Genomic DNA, 13,955 nt, shown 5'->3' on the forward strand with positions numbered 1-13,955 from the left:
CCAAATGCAGATCATTGTGCACAGAAGAAGCAAAAGGCTTTGTGTAAGGCCTTATCTCCAGTTACCAGGAGACTGCCGAGATCCATCTCCTGTGGGTTGATTTAGCAGGTTTAGTAAGAACCCGCTAAATCAACCGCTGATCTCGCTCCAGTTGACTCTGGTATTCCTCTGGGTCGTGAGGAGTAAGGGAAGTTGATGGGAGAGTTTCTTTCAGCAGTGATGCTGTGGTAAATCGAACAAAGTTACACCAACACCAGCTACGCTATTCCCATAACTGGAGCTGTGTACCTTCATTCGACTTTGCCCCCTAGTGCAGACCTGACCTTAGAGAACAATGTGGGGGAATTGCCAGAACTATTTGGAAAACCACACAGATCTTGGAGGTGTGGAGGGAGGATAGACAGGGGTCTTTCTGTGATTGGGAATGCACACTCAAGCTATGTCTACGCAGCAGCTTTATTTCAGGATAACTGACATTATTCTGAAAAAACAAAGAGCGTGTCAAAACTGCAAGCCATTATTTAAAAAAAAAAAGTGAACTGGAGGACTTCTTATTCCGACTCCTGTAGCCTTCATTTCACGAGGAGTAAGGGAAGTCGAAGGAAGAGTGTTCTTCAACTTCCTGCTGTGTAGACAGCACCAAAAGCCGAATTAAGCTATTTCGACTTAAGCTATGCAATTGACATAGTTCAAGTTGTGTAGCTTAATTTGATTTTAACCCTGCTGTGTAGATGTACCCTCAGTGCTGTGGCAGTGTTTGTATTCTGCTACAGATTCTACGTGTGGGGTTAGACTAGGGGACTGGGATTTTTGTTAGGTTATCTGACTTCTTCTCCAAAACAGAAGTTGTTTGTTTGATATAGAAATTACTGGGTGGCATTCTATAATCTGTGTTATATAGAAGGTTAGACTAGATTATCATAATGGGACACACAAACCTTCATATCTATGAATTTCAGAGCAAGGGGATGGTTTCAGTGTGTGGCTCTGAGAGCAGTATTTCTCAATTAAATCCTCATCCTTCATGTGAGAGATAAGGAGGTTCTGAGGTGTTCCTGATTTTGTCTCCTGAGTAAATTGTTTTGCAAGAAGATGTTTAGTCTCCTCTTACGGACTACTTGGACATTGTGGCAATTAGTTTACAATCTGTAGTGGACTTACACTGCCACACAGAGTGTGTGGGAAGGAGCTGCTTTGCTGTTCCACCTTTAGTGTTGTGATATCATTGCTAATAAATGCTGGGCTATTTTATTTTACCAAATGTGTCTGTGTCATGGATGGGCCACATACAATAGCTCCCTGGCTACTCAGGGTGTAGAAAGTGATGAAAAATTTAGTGCAAACTCCAGAGCACAGCAAAAATGAAACAAGATCACCCATGGAATGACTGATTGCAAGCCATCCCCTTTTATCAGCCACTATATGATGGCCCATGGAATCAATAACCTCAGTACGGTAGCTTTTATAATGCCATCTGTAAACGAAGAAACTCATTGTATATAGCCTAGATGTTCCCACTACATTGCAATTGCTAGTCTGTAACTAAACTGGGTGAGCAAACCATCACTTACCATTTTCAACATTTGCCAGTCGATGCAGAAGTGGTAACCAGACCAGACACTGTGGCGGGGGGTCAGACATGAGAGTATCCAAGAAAGCATTTAATGTGACTTTTTTCTGCTCAAATAAACAAACACAGACACAAAATCAGTGATCACAGTAATCAGGGTGACGTGAACATGTTTTTATAAAAGCATTAGGGAATGAAGAAATTAAGTTGTTAAACCTCAGGCCATAAACCAAGAAGAAATGACATTGCCAAAAATTGGAAAAACAGAAGATGAGGGTATTAGTGGTTATAAAATCTGCCAACTATAACTAGCAGTTCTCTCCAAGGGGCGAATTGATGCCATTTATTAAATAATAATTCACTTTAAAGGTTCTGACCAAAAGTTTATTCCTCAAGATCGAAAGATCCTTCCTGATTACATCATCTAGGGCTCATCTAGACTACGCTGAAGTTTTGAAAAAGGATATGCAAATTCCGCGGGAATTTGTATATCTTCTTCCAATCTCATTTTCAAAAGCAGAACTATCGAAAGTGAAAGTAGCTGGGATGCGTTTTTTTTCAGCATCCCCCTCCCCTTTTCGAAAAGCTGTGTAAACCTCATTTTTTGAGGAAGAGCGGCTTTTTGAAAAAGGAGGCGGGGTTTGCCAGAAAAGCGCGTCTCGATTACTTTCACTTTCGAACGCTCTGCTTTCAGAAGTGAAATTTGCATATCCTCTTTCGAAACTTCAGCATAGTCTAGATGAGCCCCTACTGAACCTGTTCCTATTGCTACAGGTTGAACCTCTGTAGTCTGGCAACATCTGAGGTATGGCATGATTTTAGTTAGTTAGATATCCACTTATCATGGGTGTGGCCAAGTTTCCTGTGGTCCCGTAAAGTTCGTTTATAGCTGCCAGTGCTTGGCTCCGTGTTCTGTGCTGCTATTTAGCTTTAATTTACCACAAATGTGTTCTAAGAGCCCAGTAAGCAGTGGAAGTGATGGTAATGCCACTAAGCATAAGCATCATTTTTATGCTTTATCTACTTATTTCCTTGTGCCAATACAATAAAATTGTGTAACACAACAGTAACACTTTGTTATGAAGACAGCTAATAACCCTTGAATAGGCACAGGCTTATATAGGGTGTATCAGTACAGTCGTTTATTATTTAGCAGCATTGCAATCATTGTTCCATTTATTTGCCTCATTGAAATAAAAATAAAGAGATCAACTCACTATAGTACTGATCTCCCATGGTTCAGCAACTCTCTGGTTCGGAACCCATCAGGTTCCGAGGGTTCCAGACTAGAGAGGTACACCCTGTACATGCCATTCGTCCTATCTAAATCACATATACCAAACAAAAAGCCATGGCCTTCCACAGGGTTGTAGGCACCACTCCAATATCTACTAAAGTTAAAAAATAAAAGGACAAATAAAGAAAAAAGTTAACATTTTCACCAGTGTCTAAGTTCCATCTAAAAAAGAGACGTAGACAATAAGAGATGTAAATCCTGTTATCTCTCAGGCTGCTCAGGATTCTAATCTTCGCTAAATCTCTTTGGTCTTGGAAAATGGGCCATTGGCACTCTTGAAAATTTGTATCTCAAATATTACTCTAATGAGAACTGTACCCAGACTCCTCTCTGAAACCTGTCCACTGTGAAGACAAACTCTTTTCCTTTTAATATACTTTTCATTGTATGCCTCAGACTTCCTGATAATAAGTGTTAATGACAGAATTTAAGAACTAATGTCTTCCCATGAAGAAACTAATTATTTCTAAATATTGAGTCCTGTTTGGATTATTTATAGATACAGTGATATTTGTTTGTATAGCATACTGCATTATGGTGGATCCCAACCCAAAATGCTTCCCAGGCTATATTAATTGATTGTACAAACCACCTATTTTACCCACTAGTAAAATGACAGCTTTACAATATCACCACACAACAGTGTTAGGAGTGGAAAAGTAACGAAGGAAACTGTTGTAACTCCAGAGAAAATACCTGAAGGCAGCATGTAATCACCCCAACCTGACATTTGTAAAGAGTGTAATGGGACCTTCAATGAACCCAAATAGCCAGTAACTCAGTTTATCATCCCATCAAAAGACAAAGCTTTTCTGGAAATTACAGTGTCTCCTAGATACAATCTCCACATTTGTTTTCTATTTTACAGTTGAAATGCTCAGTACTTTACAAATGTAATCTGAAAGTCACTGATAGTAAGTAAAGATCTGCAGGAGTACCAAAAATGAGCCGTATCAATAAACACGTTAATAGGATGGTTAACATCTGTTTACATTACACCTGCTCTTTCCCCCATCTGAAAATGAATGATTTCTTCCCAAATAAACAGGAACTCTTCACTGTTAAGCTCCAGCTCACACAATAATAATTTGTTTTAGAGGGCTCCAATGTGGATGCCTGCCATGGCTTAGCTGACCATTGCCATTGGCAAATGTCACTATTAGCAGCAGCAGAGCTGAAAAGAGTAGGCGAAAGGCAAAGAAAACTAGCAAATGAAATATCATCCAATTTCCGATACCATAAATAATCAAGCAGTGTAAAGCATCCCCTCTGCTTCTGGAGAGGGACTAAGTTGGCTGCACACACAGTGGTGCTCTGAACAAGTGAACAGATGTCGAGGCAGGCACAGTTTTTCCACAATGGAATTCTTTTTGGAATGCTGCTATAAATTAAAACTCGATTTGCATCAAATAATTTCTGCTTCATTGACAGCTTTATGGATGCGCTTCTTTGGTGCTCACCGATTTTTATGGATTAAAGAAGCAATGTCCCTTAAAAGGACACTGAAAGTAATTTCCATACCTTTAAAAGTCATTTTTTTCCTCCTGCAGTTTTTATCATCTACTTGGAAATTTAAAACGAAATATACACTTTGAGAGGAAGGGGGATGGGATCTGTACCCAACCCAACTCCTGATGGATTTAATGTGGGCCTGAGGGGCTGTTAGAGTACTTAGTAGCTATACCTGTAGTGAAAGCCAGGCTTAACAAGAGGCTCAACTGGGCCAGAGCAGGCTAATTAAAAAGCTAGGAAGTTTACAACAGAAAGAGGCTGCAGGGACAGAGGCTGTAATCACTCACTCTCAGGGAGCAGAGAGGAGTGGAGGTGAAAACTCTAGCGGGAGAATAAACCCTGCGGTTCTAGCCTTAGTAGAAGGGTCAGCCTCAGAGGTGTTATGGGGGAAAGAAGGCCTGAGAGAGCTTGTTAGGAAGAAGCCCATGGAAACAGCACAAGGGGGAGGACTGTGCAGACTGTGGCTGCTTATTATAGAGTCACTGGGCTGGTACCCTTTATAAAGCATGGGCCACAGTTCCCCTACCAGTCACTAGGAAGTGGCATAGGAGCAAAAAAGATGCCAGCTCAACTAGCTCTATTACCAGCAAGGGAGGACTAATGTGACTTGGCTGGCAGACTAGTCCATGAAAATGAGGCGCTATAGCTTCTGAGATGCTAGAGAGGGGCTACAGAGTGAGATGTCAGGCTGGGGAACCACAAAAAGAGGGTATCTGGCTGGCAAAGCTAATTCTCATATGTGGCCGGAAGGAGACACCCTCATAGTGAGTAGACATCCCCATTACATAAGATTGTGGAGCAACCTTTTATTCAAGAAACAATTAGTACAAAATATTAGTTCCACATCTTCAGATTTCATGTTTTAGATCAATCCCTGCTATTGCAATATGTTTTTGATAGGAGGACAAACATATCATATCATCATTATCCTGCCTGTCAGGAAAAGAGGAAATGTAAATTCCTTTTGGAGCCCCAGCTCTGCATTTTGGGAGGACAGAACAGAAGAAAGAGAAGGAAAACACTGTGTTGTTCTCAATGTCTTCTCAGCTTCAACGTCTTCCCTTACTTTGCATGTATCCAACTACTGAATTTTTCATGGGTGATAAGTACAATCAAATATTTTTCTAATGTTGTAAATCAATGCATTAGCCAGGAAGGAATTCTCTTCTTCCATTACAGTAAACAATGAACAATCAACTAGATGTAGAATTGGGTATTTCTGAGGCCTATTCCCCCCAAAAAACATCGGGAGTTGGACACGGGTAAGATATCAGATTCAATGCATCCATACAGTCTAATCATTTCAGCACTTTCTTGAATCCTACTGAGAATTTCTGTAAGGGAAATCAGATATTCAGTTGTCTGTAGGATCCTATTTCCAACAAAGAAAAGGTGAGATTTTTTCAGTGGGCATTCTAAGTGTATCTACTGTGTCATCATAGACATGTACAATTAGATTTTTGGTTTAAGAACTGGATTTCATCATGACAGATATATAAGGTCAGTATGCACAATTGTAGCAGGCAAGAGGAGGGGCATTATTGTGCACGTTTGTGTGTGCATGTAAAGAAAGAAAGAAAGAAAGAAAGAAAGAAAGAAAGAAAGAAAGAAAGAAAGAAAGAAAGAAAGAAAGAAAGAAAGAAAGAAAGAAAGAAAGAAAGAAAAGCTGATTAGTCATGTGACTGACAGTATACATCAGTGATGCCATCTTTCTTTACCTGTTGAGAGAAACAGGATTTTGCTGATTGTTCCGTGTAACCAAATGAAGGCCCTTCGAAAACTGCAGTAGGAAGTTTGAGAACCTCCCGTAGAAACATATCATACCTTCCATAAACCATCATGCCACCAGAGTCTGAAATCATTGAGAAAATATCTGGGGAAATTAAAACAAAAAATAAGGCAAGAAAAGGTTTACTTCAATTTAAAGCGCAGATCTTCTCTTAGTTTAACAACATATGAGCTGAACTTAAAGTAATAAGATTATATATAATGTATTCTGTTTATGGAAAACTTCAGGATTATTACACCTTTAATTTTAGCCTAATTTGCTAGAGGCAAAAGAAAAAATGCACATTTAAGAAATCTATATTAAAATATTCCTGCTTTCTGTGGCTCTGCAGTGTTCTTTTTTAGCTTGTGCTTGATGCACAACATAAAGAGTGTAATTTAGTCAGATAGAATGGATCCAATGTGACAAAGTGCACAAAATCAACTACAACTTTTGTGTGGAGCCATTCTGGCACCAAGTTCACAAGGCTATTTATTTTTTTTTTAGACATGTAGACTATTCAACAAATGTAAAATGCATCACTTGATTCTTATCACTTTTTTATCTTAAATTATTTGTCATGTAAGTATTACAACATTTTGTCATTCCATAACTGCATCTTACTCTTCTTTTACTTTCCTTGATGGTAAACACCACTTTCTTGCTTGAAAAAATAGTTTAAAAGGATCCAAATCTTAGTGGAGGATGCTAGACTTAAAGGGTGTGTCTAAACTACATGGCTCCATCGATGGAGCCATGTAGATTAGGCTGATTGGCAAAGGGAAATGAATCCGCGATTTAAATAATCGCGGCTTCATTTAAATTTAAATTGCTGCCGTGCTGAGCTGACAAACAGCTGATCAGCTCTTTGTCGGCTCAGCGCGCTAGTCTGGACGCTCCCGCGCCGACCTGAAAGCCCTTTATCGACCTCCCAGTTATGCCTCGTAGGATGAGGTTTACCAGGGAGTTCGATAAAGGGCTTTCATGTCGGCAGGGGAGCGTCCAGACTAGCGCGCTGAGCCGACAAACAGCTGATCAGCTGTTTGTCGGCTCAGCGCGGCAGCCAATTAAATTTAAATGAAGCCGCAATTATTTAAATCGCGGCTTCATTTCCCTTTGCCGGACAAACAAATCTACATGGCTCCGTCGATGGAGCCATGTAGTTTAGACTTACCCAAAGACTAGTATCATTTTTCTGGCTGTTATGGCCACTTCTGCTCTAGATGACAGCTATCACACTGGGTACATCTGGAGGGAAATTCCAGGTGAAGGACCCTGCAGTTCACTGCTGGGAAACCAGCGTCACACTACATTCTGTGTCTGCATACAGTCTATAGACTCTGGGAATCAATAGCTATCCTTCTACACAATATCACAGTAAAGAGAAACTAAACAGTATACTTTTGATGAAGCTGATCCAGAGGGACAAGAATAAAAGAAGGAAACCTCTCAGTGCGTCTGTAGCTAGAATAAACCTTGGCTAGATTTGTTTGGGAAATGAGCATAAATCCTGTAAAATAGAAGGGATAGACAGACAAGTGCTCCTGAAAAGGAAATATAAACAGTGTATAAATGGTATTGTTTTTCTAACTGTGAAAATGAGTGAGATGTCATGAAAGAGGAAATTGTCCAGTGATGCTTTATAATGCTAGGCATTTGCTGCACTTGACTGCACTGCCTTTGAATTCAATCAGTCTGAACAGAAATCAAATTTGTATTGTGTTCATCAGAATTATATATGTGATCTGGCTCCCAAAATATAAAACATGTTTGAGAGTCCTTCCAAACACTAAACTGGATTTATCCAAACTGTTTCAGGAACATCCAACTGCCACCAAATATAAACACACACCAATCCCATCAGGTGACTACCATTCTGACAAAATTTGTTATCATGCCAAATACATGATGAACTGACAGAGAAAACAAGACTTACATCTTAATTTGTCCATGATCTTTCCTCCACAAAGAGTTGCCAAAGCCATTTTGACAGCAAAAACTGAAATTTTACCATGTCCTTCCCTGTTAAATAATAATAAAAAATTGTTAAATGGCATGATCTTAATAGTATGACTGTACATTTTATGTGCATCTCCTTGACATGACATAATGCATCATACACATATTATAAGCAGATACATAGATTAATGTATTTTTCTTTTTAGATATCTGTTTTCTTTTAAGAGACCATACAATGGCAGATTCCTCTGTGAAGCCATCAGAGACCATCAAAGAACAGCGACACCGAGCATTTTAATATTAAGTTTATCAGAGCAAAGTTTGAATGCTGGTTAGCACATCATGAATTAAGTTTATTATTATGAATTACTGTTATTATTTATTGTTGTTATTATAGTGCTCAAAGGTCCCAATCAAAATCAGGGCCCCGCTATGCTAGGAAAGGAGGATGAGGGTAAGGGCTTAAGAACACAGCTTTTGTACAAATTAATGGTTCCAAACCATTTGACTTTTCAATGATACCTCTGAGTCACATGCAATTTTAGAGGGCACTTAGTTAAAATATGGATACTATCGTGCAATCAAAACCCCACTGAAATCAACAGCAGATCATTTATTTTCTATGGACTTTGGATGAGGTCCTATGTTGAAATTATTTTATAGTCAAGAAAAGCCTCCTTTCAATCCAACCCTTGGGTAATGTCAGATTTTATTATTCTAAAGCACTGACTATACTATACAGGATTTTACTAGCTCCATATGGCCACAAAGGATTCCACACTTTTCCCTGCAGGAATGATGACACAATTCATGGGTTACACCGAGGAGTTAAGCATTTAATATATTTCATTTCAAACAAATCCTGTTCTATTTAACTCTGTTTAACATATACAAGACTATCCAATATAAGAAAAATGATTTAGAAATAATTTTCCTACACATCTAGTCATGTCCCAGTCAGATCATAAGGATCTCTTTCTTCCTTGGAAGTAACAAGTTTGTGCATTGCAGCATCTGTATACAATATACACAATTTTAGGAATCGTTGATCTTTTCATGGAACCATTTTAAGGCCAAACTCAATTGCCCCATTTCCATTCCAATTATCCTGCAGCCATCTCGTGATTATTTATCATACAGAAACTTTAACATATTCCAGTTTCTGAGCCAGTATCGTCCATCTTCGTTATAAGGCCCTCTGCTTTAAGTTCTAAAATCACTTTCCCTTGATAGGAGAAAAACATGGCACAAGTTGTTCAAAGGAATTATGCTACCATAAGCAGAAGCATGAACGTGCTAAAATGGAAAAACCTCACTAAAAATAATAAATTCCTCCTTTTATGTATTAATTTTTTTGGTTTCAAATTTTTCAAATTTACATTTTCTTTTGATTTCTCAGCACCTTCCCTCAGGGCAGCTAAGATATAAATTATGTTGGGGCAGCTTTTACCTATTATCCGTGGAGATGTTTAATCGGTTCCTATCTCTCTGTTTAACTAAGTCATTGAGAGCATGTTCTCATCCTAATAAAAAAAAGATAATGGTTGTTTCACTGTCAGCCAATACTTTTCAATTTTACAGCACAACAAACCCATTTTTCTTTCTGAGTCCCATCAATGGGACTAATAATGGAGCCGTGTACTACTCAGTATGAGGGTGGCAGAGCGAAGCCATGAGAGTCTCTGTCACTCTGTGCAACTAGATGTTCTCTGACCTACACTCTATGCTCCATTAGACATTAGAGACTACTCCACAAGGTGTCTGTCTAGACTCCACAAGCTAAATCTATGTATAAGGATTATGGCTCTGGATATTAAAAATTATATGACTATTTTAATTGCTTTGGAATAGCTTTATTGCTTGCCAGTCATGACCGGAATGGAATAAATTATATTTGCTAGAATGAAAAGTATGCCTTATTTCTGAATACATAGTCCCCACAACTGTGTCCCTCTGCTTACTCCCAAATCTGAGCAGCATGTGTACATAACTCTTGTTTTATTTTGGTTATTAACAGCACACTACTATCCTGTTGTCCCATAGAAATCCTCTCAATTTAGCATATTAAAATGTGCTGTGTCCTTTCTGCCCAGGAGAACTCAAAGTTTTCAAAGGGATTGGCTGCTTGGCATTTCTTAAGACTCGGTTAACAAAACAATCTTTACAGTGTCATCCACTTTTTCACTTATAGATCAGTGTCTAAATAGGACAACATTGTTTTAACAATCTGTAGAAACATTTCCTTCTTTTGGAAAGAGAGAGAGAGAGAGAGAGAAGCAGCGCACAAAGTGAAATGATTTCACTCTGGCAGTGTTTAAAACATAAGGGACACATGAATAGCAATCCCTGATAGTCTTCAATGCTGTTTTTATGTTCATGTTCTCTTTGCATTCTGGCTGTTGTACTATTTCTTTATCCAATTTCAAAAGATTAAATCATATGTGAAACCTGTTCATTTCCCACAGTTCTGTCTTTTTCATTTTTTACTGACAGTGGACCAGACTCTCAGTGACTGCGTCTAGACTGACATGATTTTGTGGAAATACTTTTAACGGAAAAGTTTTTCCGTTAAAAGTATTTCCGCAAAAGAGGATCTAGATTGGCACAGATGCTTTTGTGCAAAAGCATCCATGGCCAGTCTAGATGCGATTTTGTGCAAGAAAGCCCTGATCGCCATTTTAGCCATTGGGGCTTTTTTGCGCAAAACAGTTCTTCCCTGTCTACACTGGCCCTCTTGCACAAGTATTCTTGCGCAAGGGTGCTTTTTCCCGAGCGGGAGTTTGAAAGTATTCGTGCAAGAAGCACTGATTTTGTACATTACAAAGTCAGTGCTCTTGCGCAAATTCAAGCGGCCAGTGTAGTCTAGATGCACCCATTTAGTGTAGCTCGATTGATTATCTACCAGCTGAGGATCTAGTTCACTATGTGTATTCTGTTACCATTTCTTTTGTGTGACATCTTATAGCCCTTTGTTAAGTTTTTTACTCTCAATCTTTGACACAGAGATGTTCATCTGTTTTAAAATACTTGTTAAATGTAGCAAACATTAATGCTAAGTGGAAGCAATTGCATTTCTAAAGTGATAATGAAGAAGCTACGTGAAGAAATAACCATGTGGAAATACACTAGATTTAGCTATATTTCCCCAATAGGTTTAATTTTATTTACCTACAGGAGGTTTTTTTTGAATGGCAGGCACATCAGTTAGCCTTCAGGTTTCCACTCCAGCAACGGAGCCTTTTCCCACACAGGAGCCGGGGAGGTGGGAAAGGAATATATTACATGTATGTTTTTAATCTTTTAGTTTGATTTGATTTGTTCTGATACTATTTTGTATGTCATATGTATTCATAAATAAACTAGAGCCAATGTAAATTCAATTTGCCCACTAAGGTTTATTATATATATGCACACCCACACATAAGACTAATGACTGGACATGATAACGGGATCTAGGACTTTCCAAAGTCCCATGGCCCAGAAATGTCCTAGGCACCTCGGCTGTGTAGTACATAGCTCCTCTCTATTAGCAGTATTAGGGTCTCTTGAGTAAAGTGCTGCTACATAAAAGCAAATACCTCAACCATCATGCAGATATGGACAGAATTCAGGGTGCCTCAGCCAAAGTGTTCATAAAATATCCCAGGCTGACTAACAGAAAGAGACTTACAATTTTTACCAGCAGAAAGAATAGAGAACAAAAAAGATTTTTGAATACAGGAGACCCTTGCAATTTGTGGAATTGCTATTCACAGTTCTGCATATTCATGGGGCTCTCCTTTCCTGGCCTACAGGAGGTGGGAGGGGACAGGAGTGACAGGGAATTCTCCATGGGTCCCAGCCCCTGGTTTCCCCAGCTGCCACGGTGAGTTCCCTGTGTCTCCCAACCTCCACAACTCCCAGCCTCCATGGTGAGTTCAGAAGCTTGCCAGGAGCCATGGTTCCCAGTATTTGTGAATTTCGCCATTCACAGTGGTGTCAGGAATACAGCCACCAAAAATGGGGAGGGTTTCCTGTAGTACTTTTCATATTAAAAGGTATCCCCCAAACGTTTCATACATAGTAGCCTATACATGCTTAACTACAGTACACAAAGATTACTGAGATCAGGGAATGCTGGAACTAGGGGTATTTCCTAGTGCTGGAAAAATTCCCACTTGCTTATATCACTAGAGTGGAACAGAAGGTCCTCTTTTTAACACAAAGAGGCCCCTAAGTACTGAACTGTAACACCAACAATGAGTATGAGGCAAGGTCCTGGTCCAGGACCTTGAGACTGCATCCCTCTGGTCCAGGTATGAGTAGTACAGTTGAACCTGTCTAGTTTGGCACGCTTTGGTATGGCAACATCTGTGGTCCGGCATGATTTTAATTTGCCAAATGTTCACTTATCATGGGTGTGGCCAAGCTTCCTATAGTCCCATAAAGTTTATTTATAGTCTGTGCTGTTATTTAGCTCTAATTTACCCTTAAGTATCTTCTAAGAGCCCAGTAAGCAGTGGAAATGTTGGCAATGCTGCTAAACAATATTGATCTCCTCTGGTTCGACAAATTCTCTGGTTCAGCACTGATCAGGTCCTGAGGGTGTTGGACTTGAGGGGATCAACCAGTATCAAATGAGCTGCACTGACACCTGTTAAGCTATCCACCTGTACTGATGCTTAAATTGCCATAAAGAAAATAAAAAAGTCTAATGCAGAGAACAAGAGAAAAATAAACTAGCATCTTCCATATAATTAGAAATACAATAAATGTATCTCATTAGAGGGACTCACAAACTCTGATTTTATAATTGATGAGACATGAAACATAGGCTTTAAAACTAGAGTATCACTAGGGGAGCAGAATTTCTTCAAATATTTATGGGAGCATTTAATACCTTAATTATGACAGTGAACTCTGAACTGTCACAGCTTATAATTAAGAGTTTCCTTTTTCAGAAATATTTCAGTAAGGAAATTAATTGGAATCAAGCTGAGCTCTTTCATTCAGCTGAGCAATGTGTTTAATGGCCACATCTCTGAACAGCACGTTTTGCAGGCCTTCCTTCTGTTTTAATGGGTAGCAAGACTATATAAATTGCACGGATTAACAAAGCTGGAGAAAGCAGAGAATTTAACATTTTGCAACTCTGAATGGAAGGGCAAATGAGAAGCTGCTTTCAGAACAGGTATTGAGCTTCTCCACAGAGTGACTCTAATTCTAGAAAAGACATTTGTTCAAAGAGGGGGTGAAACCAAAGCCCCTCAAATTATGTCTCAAAACTTCTGTCAAGATTTTACCAAGCCTTATTGTCTTCTACTGCATTTTAGAGCATACATAAAAGCAGTATTACACCAGTTTTTTCCCCCAAACTGACTGAACTGTGCATTTCTGTGCTCAGGCATTTATGGCAAAAATCCTGCCCCTACTGGTACCATCACAGTGTGCCTCCAAGGGTATGTCTACACTAGCACCCTAGTTCGAACTAGGGAGGCTAATGTAGGCATTTGAAGTTGCAAATGAAGCCCGGGATTTAAATATCCCAAGCTTTATTTGCATCTTCCCGTCTGGGCACCATTTTTAAATCCCCCTAGTCCAAACTAACTGCCCGCGGCTACACACGGCAGTCAAATGTTAACTCGAACTAAGTCCTTAGTTCAAGTTAACTGTTACACCTGTGCAATTTACATGCAGCGCCTCCCAGTACGTGTGTTCAGGTGCTTTGCTTTGCTTTCCATGTCAAGTAACGAATTCAGGTTTTTTCATTAATTAAAACACTCCATTACATGTTTTATTGCCCCTTAAAAAATCCAGAAGGCTACAGTTTCACAACCTATTGACATTTTTTCCTTTGAGAGGGGAGGTAA

The 13,955-nt window shown here is 39.3% G+C and overlaps 1 protein-coding gene across 25 annotated transcripts in view; it reads right to left on the reverse strand.

Annotated features, from left to right (window-relative positions):
* Positions 1-13,955, reverse strand: part of DTNA (dystrobrevin alpha) — a 343,774-nt gene that overhangs the window by 86,779 nt on the left and 243,040 nt on the right. For all 25 annotated transcript variants that reach the window (XM_075920737.1, XM_075920736.1, XM_025180859.2 and 22 more), the window contains 3 exons: positions 8,084-8,169; positions 6,098-6,252; positions 1,572-1,677 (listed from right to left, as the gene is read on the reverse strand). In XM_075920737.1, coding sequence (XP_075776852.1) covers positions 1,572-1,677; positions 6,098-6,252; positions 8,084-8,169 — 347 coding nt within the window. The remainder of the gene's footprint in view (positions 1-1,571; positions 1,678-6,097; positions 6,253-8,083; positions 8,170-13,955) is intronic.

This window comes from Pelodiscus sinensis, chromosome 2 (assembly GCF_049634645.1).
Source record: "Pelodiscus sinensis isolate JC-2024 chromosome 2, ASM4963464v1, whole genome shotgun sequence".
In the NCBI taxonomy this organism is placed as follows: domain Eukaryota; kingdom Metazoa; phylum Chordata; order Testudines; family Trionychidae; genus Pelodiscus; species Pelodiscus sinensis.